Source organism: Rhyacophila brunnea, unplaced genomic scaffold (genome assembly GCF_057557595.1).
Source record: "Rhyacophila brunnea isolate RB1 unplaced genomic scaffold, BYU_Rbru_1.0 scaffold_13, whole genome shotgun sequence".
Lineage (NCBI taxonomy): Eukaryota > Metazoa > Arthropoda > Insecta > Trichoptera > Rhyacophilidae > Rhyacophila > Rhyacophila brunnea.
The window spans coordinates 33,446,891-33,458,424 of record NW_028232785.1 but is presented as its reverse complement, the minus strand read 5'-3'; the positions used below and the strand labels follow the sequence as shown (position 1 = coordinate 33,458,424).

The window sequence follows — 11,534 nt, the reverse complement described above, 5'->3', positions numbered from 1 at the left end:
AGGTACTGTTAAACATAAGTTTCTTTTGTAAAACTAACCGTTGAAAATATTATAAAGACACGTATTAAACAAAAAAAGACTTTTCATTTATTATTTAATTTTTGTTTAACCCGGGTCCTACCAACATCTTAAGCTAGCCACAGGACCCGGGATATCTCAATACCTACACTGTTATTTTTAACCTATATAATGAATCAATAAATACAATAAAGTAACAGGACACTTTATTGCCTACCCATTCAGTCAAGGATCAAGTAGTAAGTATAACGAACAAGACGTTGTGAAAGGGCCATGTCTTTTGACTTTGCCTTGTCTATCCGTGCATGGTTCAAATCACTACGAATGTCCGTTGTGCCTGGCTTAAAATACGGGTGGCATTTTGTTTGTATTGCACTGACAGATATGTTCTTTTGCCACGTTGATGATTAATATTGTATTTAACAACATATTCTGTAGAAGAAAACTTGAATAGAGAAAAAATGCAGATGGGCCATTTTGCCATTTGAATACCGAGATTCGCTGATCTCGTTATGATTGAGGAAATGTCATGATCATTTTCGCTCCATTGTTTTGTTTAGACAACAAAACATAAATATAATTATTATTGAAGTGTGTCACCGTGTCAAGTTAGCGTTTGTATCTATTATAAATTAATATTAGTTTCGACGGAAAACACTTTTCAGTATTGTGGCAACACTTTTCTAACATTACCCCGAATGTATCCTGTCTGTCACGTTGTTCCTGCCATATTTACACTTAACATGGATGTAAAGCAAGAATGTGATAGAGAACACTCCGATATAGAAGGCAAGCCTTTGTTTGACATGCTGACTAGCCAACCAAACAACCCGGACCCTCGCATTCATGTAACGTAAGAGAATGCGGACGTTTCAAGCTGCAATTTCGAGGTTAGTTTTTAGAAAGTGAAATCTTTTACAATCAATTTAGATTGAGAATAACGGTTAGTTTAATATTATAAACTATGGCTTTTTTACAAACTGTGTAGGAACATAAGGTGACATTAAACTTTGTTTAAAAAAATTATGTGTTTATACAATTTGACAGATACGGTACATCTGTGATATTATAGGTTAGGTTTGTTTATCTACTAATTCTTGTTAAATATAAATATTATACAATGTTATATGGTGATTACGAGACCCAAAACTGTTTTCACCGTGTTTACAAAATGTAATGCTTCTTTCAGTACCTACCTTAATATGGCGGACCTCTCTAATATAAAATCTGAGACAGATGATCAACCAGTTGTCGTCAAGCGCGAGATTCCTGAAGATATAACACACCCATTATATGATGATGAATACCCTCAACCGGGATGTTCTAATTCAGATGTCAGGTCAATACATCAGGTACGTTCAATTGTGCGTCGGTATATGTGCCGTTTTCTTCCATTGATGCCGTCTTATATTGAATGTTCGAATTTTTAATGCGTCTTTGAAACTTCATAAGGAACTATTATATTATAATTCGGTCAAACTTGTTTCATTTATTGATTTCGTAGTAGATTCGAGTTATTGGCGATTGCTAAAACAGATATTTTGAGACAGTATTGAGTAGGAATATAAATCTTTTGTTAAATCTCGTAAGTATATTTAAATATGGTGATTTACACATCACAATCATTCGAATGTAAAGCAATAATTAATGCGATTATCTAAAAATGTGATCAATTGTATGGTGAATAAAATTAATCGCCAGGAGTCCTTTTTAGGTAGGTACCTAATACAAGGTAAGCCTATTGTCTATAGAAAACTACTTGCAGCCGTAAAATACGTGAAATGGGGTGAGAATAGACCAATTCTATTTCAAACCGGAATAGTTTAAGATTTAACGTTTAGTTCACTGTACCAGCAAACTTCAAACCATTTTCTGACCATCAGAAGTGGTCTGAAATGTCAAAGCACTTGTCACGATTTGTCAAAGTAATAACTGTCCAGACAGGACTTAACCTAAAAATGATAGTCATTTATTATATTCCGTACCTATGTTATTTTCTCGACATTTACGATTAATAAAAGTTGACATTCTTCTGCATACATATATCGTGAGATATTCATATTAATATTTTAGACATTTACACAGTAGGAGTTCAGTATAATTTGTTAGGCATATTATAGCGTAGTGACTGAGACCTATTATTCATTAGTAACCATATGCGCACAATAAACCGCTTTTGGGCGTATTGTCCCATGATTCCACCCAAATTTTCTATGCATAGAGTTCGATTCGATATCATCACTTGTTTGGTATTTAGTGAGAGTCGCTAGTCATAGTGCGGGTCGCTACCCAACCGAAAAATTACAACAGAATGGATTGAAACGACTAAATGATTTTACTAAAGTACTAAAAAATACTGAATGGACATTTATGGTCGAGTAAACTGCGATGGATTGTATGATAGCATCTGATATCTTTGAGAGACAGTCTGCACAGTCGTTTGGTGAAATTGATGTGCAAGAAATGGACATCAAAAAGGAAATAGCGCTTGCTTTTGCGATAAAAGTCCGTCTGAGGTTGAACAGAGCTTCATTTTTCGATAGAAATTTTGTTTGCAACGTGTGTTGTGAATTTTTTTCATTTGCGCACATTTTGAAGTACCATCAACGTATGCATGATGCGTCGCTGACTTTCGATGAAGTGGCTTTTCCATGCGCACAAGCCGTCGACCAAAGCAGTCACTTGTATGAAAAGTTTGATGCGTCGACGTTTGCAAGTGATTCACAGGTAACTCATATACTACACATGCTCATTTGATTATTGTTGTTAGGTATATAATTTATTATATATTTTCACCTGTATACTATACTTATATTATTTTTTTTTATTTGTAATACAAAATGGCTATCATCCAGCGGCAAAGGGTTTACATAGATTGCTAATATCCAACATAAAAATAGTACACACAAAACTTCTTCGTTCGTATCTACGTAATTGTTTCCATTGAACTAAGACTAAAATATTTGACTGATGGTGTTAGTTTTTAAGTTTAAGTTTAAAAGTTTAATAAAATCCCTGCGAAATCGATCCATAATGTTACAGCCATCTGTAATATGTACTCTTAATTGTACTTAAACGAACAAGTATGACCGCAAGAGTGCACTAATTTGTCGGATTGCCCATAACAATGGAATGTCGTTCGGTAATTATACATTCACCTGCCAAATTAAGTCATTCATAGTGACGTTACCCCGGTCCTGGTAAAACCACAAGGGCATTGTATTCTCAACCGGTCCTGCCCTTAGACCAGATTGAGAACCCCTGCTTTAGGCTAGCTCAGTTCTAAGTCGGAGGGGGTAGTCAAATAAAAGTTCTTATCGACACTTTCGAACACACCGCAACAATATTGTTATATGAATGGTTTGAAATCGCCACCTAATAATAGGATGACGTCAGGATCCTTTAGATACTTTATTTTAATCTGAATTCGTTCCGCACCCACGTGCGCGAAACGTCAAAAAGAACAGCTGACAATTCAAGTTCAATATTACCGCGATTACGTACCGAATTGTGGCAGTCGTAATATAGATCGTGGACCTATTCAAAAACCTATTTATTGAATTATTCCTACATAAAATAAATTTATTATAATTAATTTTTATCATATATCGTAACACTACATTTTATTTACTGACAAATCAACAATATTTATTTTTATAAACTTTTTTTATTTACTTAATTTTATTGTATATAACTATTCATATTCATTTTTATATTTATTTATTTAATTACACACGTCACACGAATTCATGAGGTGAGAGTCAACGTCCTCTAGATTGAGGGTTATTGATTTTAGTACTTAAGTCCTCGTAAGGGTACTGTAAACCGGTTGCCATGCGCGGCTCATAATGAATGATGTCATCGTAAAGTGATGCAATTGTTTACATCAAACGCGGAGTAATCAAAATAATTACAATTTCGTGACACTCTAAATACTTCTCGAACTCAATTCGTGGCAAGGGATTTCTCACGGAAAACTAATGAATGCATTGAATGCGCCACTATTTACGCAGTTAAATCTCGGCTTTTTTCCCGAGTGGATATTTTCAACTTTTTTTCCGCAGAGGAACCGATACGACGTTCCCCTGCGGCTTATACTTTCCCACTGCTTTATTAAAAATTTTAACTCGACAGCAGTGTTGCCATATTTTGAAAGTGGAATTATAGTACAGAGCCTCCAAAATTATAGTATTTGGGGATAAAATATAGTACGCGTTGTCATCTATTGAAAATGTATAGGTTTTTTGTTTATCAGAAAAAAAAATACGGATAATTTAGTAGAATGTGTACATTTTCCACCGCGGGCCGCAAGTTCCCAATTTTTCATAGTCGGCTCGTTTTTTTTAGGAAGATTATTTCACCGCGGGCTGCATGTTCCCAATTTTTCATGATCGGCTCGTTTTTTTTTTTGAAAAATATTTCGCCGCGGGCCGTAGGTTCCCAAATATTCAAGGTCGGCTTGTTTTTTTTTAGGAAAAATAGTATTTTGGGCATACTATACCTATTTTATATCGTACATAGTACGCAGCCCAAAATTACAGTACAAATACTATCATTATAGTACGGTTGGAAACACTGCTCGACAGCCTGGACGTTGTCGAAAAAAATGACAACATTTCTGGCGAATCACACTCCAGCTATATGATGACATTTACGTTTAATTTTATACTGCTCGCCAATTGATCGAAAATTCAGCCAACCAAATGCTATAAAAATGTCATCATTCTACTAAAGATTTTACATTGCCCGAAATAGATTGATTACGTTATTGATTTTATTTTTTCGCGCGAATTCAAAATATTGCGTACCTACGCAAAATGATTTTATGTAGTTCAAAGAAGATTATAGTTATAAATTAGCTTTAGTTTACAGCATTTAGCTAATGATATCGCCTAAGGTGTTCACATAGAATTGTTTATTTTTAACCTCAATTTCTAGACTTTTTATTTACTTCCATTATTCTTATAAGACCATTTGGTCTACCTGAAAGAAATCATCCATAGCACACTCTGAGTGGCTGTAAGTCAGCTCTCGAAGTAGGCCGCGTATTCCAACGTTAAATCGACATTCTCGATCGGACCAAAATAGTTATGACGTCATAAAATCGTCGCTTGTGGTTGTGTCAATAGGCGACCAATTATTAAAGAAAGAGTTTTAAGAGACCTTTTCTGACTTATTGTAATGATTATACTGTTACATAATATAAACAATGTTGTTATTTTTAGAAGGGTGAAAACGCTATGATGAATATTAAGTATGAGTATAATAATGAGGGAGTTATCATCAAAGAAGAATTTGTTGAGAATTCAATCCACCATATTGATGATGAATTAACCCAACCTTGCTGCTCTAATCTACAATACAAGCCATTAGACCAGGTATGTTTAATTACAAATGTTTTTTTTAAAGCCCGATGAAACTTTAAATTGTTAAAAAGATTACAAGTTAAAATGAAATATTTTTTTTCGAAAATTCGACACCTACATAACATTAACATTTGAAAATGATTTCGGGTATGTGGCCTTAGTATTCTCAACTAAGCAATTTCTGGGCGCCCAATTTGGACTACTTTTATTAAAGCACTGCCGGTCGTATAGTACGTGAAATGTTGGCTTCTAATACGTTAAATGCTGGTTTATCAGCATATACCAGTGACTTAACGAATCTTCACAGTAAGTAATCCAGAGATATCACATTGACACGCTTGTGCAATTATTTGACAGGTCCATTTCTCAAAATCAAGTGACCGCCAATACTTAATTTAAATAAAAAGATGGTTGCGATAGCTGTATGGCACATCCTGTTCAAATTAAATCACTGTTCTTTCGAATAAATCCATATTTAAATCAAAATAATCATGGTATGACAAGGATTTCCATTGACGTTGACGTGGGTTTTCGCCCCATTTTTAAAGAATTGTGCGTCGATGCCACCAGCGTGTAAACCGCATGAAACGGTGCATTTTTGTGGATGTAATGAATACGAGGGAGTATTCTAGATTGGTCTTATTCAGTGTGGACGATTTTCCTTATTAACAAACCCGTTAAGAAAAAATAAACCTCATCGCTAAACGCAATTTTGCTCTTAAATGCAGTTATCTATAAGTTATGTAAATCGACAACAGCTTTTCTGAGTAAATTTGAATAATTTATTAGAGTTGTTCAAGCGTGGTTCTATTCATGAAGATTTGCCAGACTGTATATACTGATCATTAGGTATGCTTACATACTGTAGCTTAAAGTTTAAAAGAGATCTTCATTTAGCTACATATTTTTTCCGACTAACACGCGGCGTAAATGAAAACTGACATTCTTCGTGGGATTCATTTGTGTGTCTGATAATTATCTTAAGAATCGTGGGCATCCATTTTTTGTTCTCCAAAGGTGCACAACTAACCTGCCATTGGTAATGGAAATTAGGATGGCAATAAGTTTGTACAACCAAATTTCATCAGATATTGACATATTTCACATGCGTCAGGATGAGTATAATTATGTAGGCATTGTTTTATAAATTCTTAAAATAGGGTATGCTTAGTTCATTCGGTGACTTCCTTAATATTTAAATTTTTAATGTCTATACTAATTCTACTGTTTTAATGGCCATCTTTTTTTTTTTTTTTAAATAAATATGTACTTAATACTCTTTTATTATTATTCATTTTCTTCTAAATTACATGTTGTAAACGTCTTATATTAATAATTTGTAATTTTCACCATATTAAAAAAAAAAGAAAAGATTTTGATTATAAATGTCAACGAGTGAGCGCAGTGTAACGTATCGTTTTAACAGAAAAACACTTTACAAACGACATAGTATCAGGGCTATATTAGGGGACATTGGAAGTATATTTTATTGATATTTTTCACATAGTATTGCTTTGAATATATTAATATTCCTATTCTTTTTGTAGATTTCTACCCAGAAATATTTTGCAGTACGTAAGAGTAAACCATTGGATATCGTTAAAAAAGATACGGTTGATAATGACCCAAGTAACAACAAAATTGCACATGCAATCAATAAAAACATAAAAATGATGTTGCAGCATTCGGAAATAACCATCGATGAACAGAACATCAAACTCGAATTTAAGAAATTAAACTTGCCAAAGGAGGTTCGAATTATATTGAGAAGAGTTACATATTTCCCACGTAACTTTATTTGTAATAATTGTTGTGGAGTGTTTGAAACTGTAAAACATCTAAATCATCACTACGTTTCATGCATGTCTCAGCATCTTCAGTCATACATGAAACATACTGGTGAAAAAAAACATCAATGCGATGTGTGTTTTAAAAAATTTCTGCAAATTAGTAATTTAAAGACACATCAAAAGATACATACGGGTGAAAAACCACATCAATGCGATGTGTGTTTTAAGAAGTTTATCATAAATAGTGATCTCAAATTACATAAAATGACACATACTGGTGAAAAACCACATCAATGCGATGTTTGTTTAAAGAATTTTCGGCGCATTTATGATCTTAAAAAACATAAAATGATACATACTGGTGAAAAACCACATCAGTGTGATGTGTGTTTAAAGAAATTCATCACAAATAGTGAACTCAAATTACATAAAATGACACACACTGGTGAAAAGCCACACCAATGCGAGGTGTGTTTTAAAAAATTTCGTCATATTGGTACTTTAAAAACACATCGATTAACACATACAGGTGAAAAACCACATCAATGCGATGTGTGTTTTAAAAATTTTTTTGCAAATTAGTAATTTAAAAACACATCAATTGACACATACTTGTGAAAAACCACGTCAGTGTGATGTGTGTTTAAAGATATTCATCACAAATAGTGAACTCAAGTTACATAAAATGACACATACTGGTGAAAAACAATATCAATGCGATGTGTGTTTTAAATTTTTTTTGCTAATTGGTAATTTAAAAACGCATCAATTGGCACATACTGGTGAAAAACCACATCAGTGCGATGTGTGTTTTAAAAAGTTCATCACAAGTAAAGAACTCAGGAGACATAAAAGGACACACACGGGTGAAAAACCACATCAGTGCGATGTTTGTTTTAAAAAGTTCATCGTAAGTAGTGATCTCAAAAAACATAAAATGATACATACAGGTGAAAAACCACATCAATGCGATGTGTGTTTTAAAAATTTTCTGCTAATTGGTAATTTAAAAAAACATCGATTGACACATACTGGTGAAAAACCATATCAATGCGATGTGTGTTTTAAAAAATTCAACGGAAGTGGTAATCTCAAAAGACATAAAATGACACACATGGGTGAAAAACCACATCAGTGCGATGTGTGTTTTAAAAAGTTCATCGCAAATAGTTCACTCAAAAGACATAAAATGACACATACTGGTGAAAAACCACATCAATGCAATGTGTGTTTTAAAAAATTCAGACAAATTAAAACTCTAAAACATCATAAAATGACTCATACTGGTGATAAATGACTCTAATGCAATGTATGTTTATTAAAAATTACGCATTTAAATACTCTAAAATCACATCAAACGGCACATACTGGAGAAAAACCACATTATTGCGATTTGTGCTTTTAAAAAATTCTGCATATTGGTAATGTCAAAAGACATAAAATGGTACATACTAGTGAAAAACGATTTCAATGCGATGTGTTTTAATTTTTTTATTGCTAATTGGTAATTTAAAAATGCATCAATTGACACATACTGGTGAAAAACCACATTAGTGCGATGTGTGTTTTAAAAAGTTCATAACACGTAGTGAACTCAAAAGACATAAAATGACACACACGGGTGAAAAACCACATCAGTGCGATGTGTGTTTTGAAAAGTTCATCGGAAGTAGTGATCTCAAAAAACATAAAATGATACATACAGGTGAAAAACCACATCAATGCGATGTGTGTTTTAAAAATTTTCTGCTAATTGGTAATTTAAAAAAACATCGATTGACACATACTGGTGAAAAACCATATTAATGCGATGTGTGTTTTAAAAAATTCAACGGAAGTGGTAATCTCAAAAGACATAAAATGACACACATGGGTGAAAAACCACATCAGTGAGATGTGTGTTTTTAAAAGTTCATCGCAAATAGTTCACTCAAAAGACATAAAATGACACATACTGGTGAAAAACCACATCAATGCAATGTGTGTTTTAAAAAATTCAGACAAATTAAAACTCTAAAACATCATAAAATGACTCATACTGGTGATAAATGACTCTAATGCAATGTATGTTTATTAAAAATTACGCATTTAAATACTCTAAAATAACATCAAACGGCACATACTGGAGAAAAACCACATCATTGCGATTTGTGCTTTTAAAAAATTCTGCATATTGGTAATGTCAAAAGACATAAAATGGTACATACTAGTGAAAAACGATTTCAATGCGATGTGTTTTAATTTTTTTATTGCTAATTGGTAATTTAAAAATGCATCAATTGACACATACTGGTGAAAAACCACATTAGTGCGATGTGTGTTTTAAAAAGTTCATAACACGTAGTGAACTCAAAAGACATAAAATGACACACACGGGTGAAAAACCACATCAGTGCGATGTGTGTTTTGAAAAGTTCATCGGAAGTAGTGATCTCAAAAGACATAAAATGACACATACATGTGAAAAACCACATCAATGCGATGTGTGTTTTAAAATTTTTCTGCAAATTAGTAATTTAAAAAAACTTCAATTGACACATACTGGTTAAAAACCACACAAATGCAATTTGTGTTTTAAAAAATTCATTACTCATAGTGAACTCAAAACGACACATACTGGTGAAAAACCACATCAATGCGATGTGTGTTTTAAAATTTTTCTGCAAATTAGTAATTTAAAAAAACTTCAATTGACACATACTGGTTAAAAACCACACAAATGCAATTTGTGTTTTAAAAAATTCATTACTCATAGTGAACTCAAAACACATAAAATGACACATACTGGTGAAAAACCTTATAAATGCAATGTATGTTCATTTAGATGCTCGCAACTTGGTAATCAAATAAAACATGAAATGAGACATTTTGCTGAATAACCTTGTTAAAACAATATTATTCATATTATGCAGGTGATATTTTTCGCATTCCTAAATAGTATCTTCAAGAGATATGTCCAAATACCCCCATGGAACAAGAACAAAAATCTCGGCCCTTATTCTCCGGAGGCCAACCTAACACTGATCACGGCAGCAATCAGCAAGGGAAAACAGAGGGTACTAAGAATCCCCGGAAAGACGGTAACGGCTGCCTACCGATGACCATTGCCACCTATAACGCGAGAACATTATGCAGCAACGCCAAACTTCTAGAGCTCGAAGAAGAACTCGAAAAAATACATTGGATGTTGTCGGGCTCAGCGAGGTAAGACGACAAGGAGACGATATCGTCAATCTCCACAGCGGACATGTACTCTGTTATAATGGGACTAAGCCGGACGCTCAAGCGGTGTCGGATTTTTAATCCACAGACTCTGGAAAGATCGCATAGTTGAATTTGATTTCTCCTCAGATAGAGTAGCAAGTTTAACACTTCAGCTCAGCAAAAGATACCAGATTCTGCTTTTGCAAGTTCATGCGCCCACTCAAAACTCACCTGATGAAAAGTGGAGGAGCTATATGAAGAAATCAGTACGTTGAAAAATAAACGGAAATGTCATTTCACTATCATCATGGGGGACTTTAATGCACGAATCGGATATCAACACCAGGATGATGTAGCGGTCGGGTACTTCGGACATGGCACCAGGGATGGCCGAGGAGACATGTTAGTGGAGTTTGCGGAAAACCACAATCTCTACATCATGAAGTCATTCTTCAGAAAGAAGCCTTCCCTAAAATGGACATGGCGAAGCCCAGCAAAACGAACCAGCGAAATCGACTACATCCTCACCGACAAGAAGGATATTTTTCTAGACTGCACAGTCATTAACAGATTTAATACTGGCAGCGACCACCGAATGGTAAGGTGTAAAGTACGATTTAACATCAAACGTGAGAGATCCAAACTGATGCAGAAGCCCAGAGTCCGCAGAGGCTTGAGAAGCAGAGTCGAATTCCAACAAGAGTTGGAGAACAGGCTAGCGGCTTTCAAGGCTGAAAATGACCCCATCTCCCTACAAAACACCGAAGCAATAACAAAAATCATTATAGAATCTTCGGAAGAGACAGTTGCTGCTGTAGTTAGTTGAACGAGTAAGCAACTTTCAAAGGAAACGTTGGATCTTATGAAGCGGCGAAGGAGTACGAAAAGCGAGCAACAAGTTGCAAATGATCTCGAGTACTCCACGCTGTGCAAAACTCTACGTAAAAACGTACAAGAAGATCTTCGTAAGTTCAATATGAACCTTGTAGAATCAATTGTTGCGTCAGGAAGAAGCTTACATAAGAACAAGCAGCATCTGTCAATAGGGTGACGGCAGATCACGACACTAAAAGCGCAAGATGGAAGTATCGTGCGTAACTGGGATCATCTACTGGACACTGTTGTAGAGTTTTACAGCGCTCTATACAAAGATGAC

At 34.3% G+C, this 11,534-nt stretch overlaps 1 protein-coding gene across 1 annotated transcript; it reads left to right on the top strand.

The window, feature by feature from the left end:
• The first annotated feature begins 10,685 nt into the window (after positions 1 to 10,685).
• LOC147077333 (uncharacterized) lies at positions 10,686 to 11,204 on the top strand. Its single transcript, XM_085941058.1, has one exon. It carries the CDS (start codon positions 10,686 to 10,688, stop codon positions 11,202 to 11,204), a length of 519 nt encoding a protein of 172 aa, XP_085797184.1.
• The last annotated feature ends 330 nt before the right edge of the window (positions 11,205 to 11,534 follow it).

Excerpts from the sequence above, each read along its gene's own strand:
- LOC147077333 (XM_085941058.1), top strand. The coding sequence starts at position 10,686 with ATGGGGGACTTTAATGCACGAATCGGATATCAACACCAGGATGATGTA.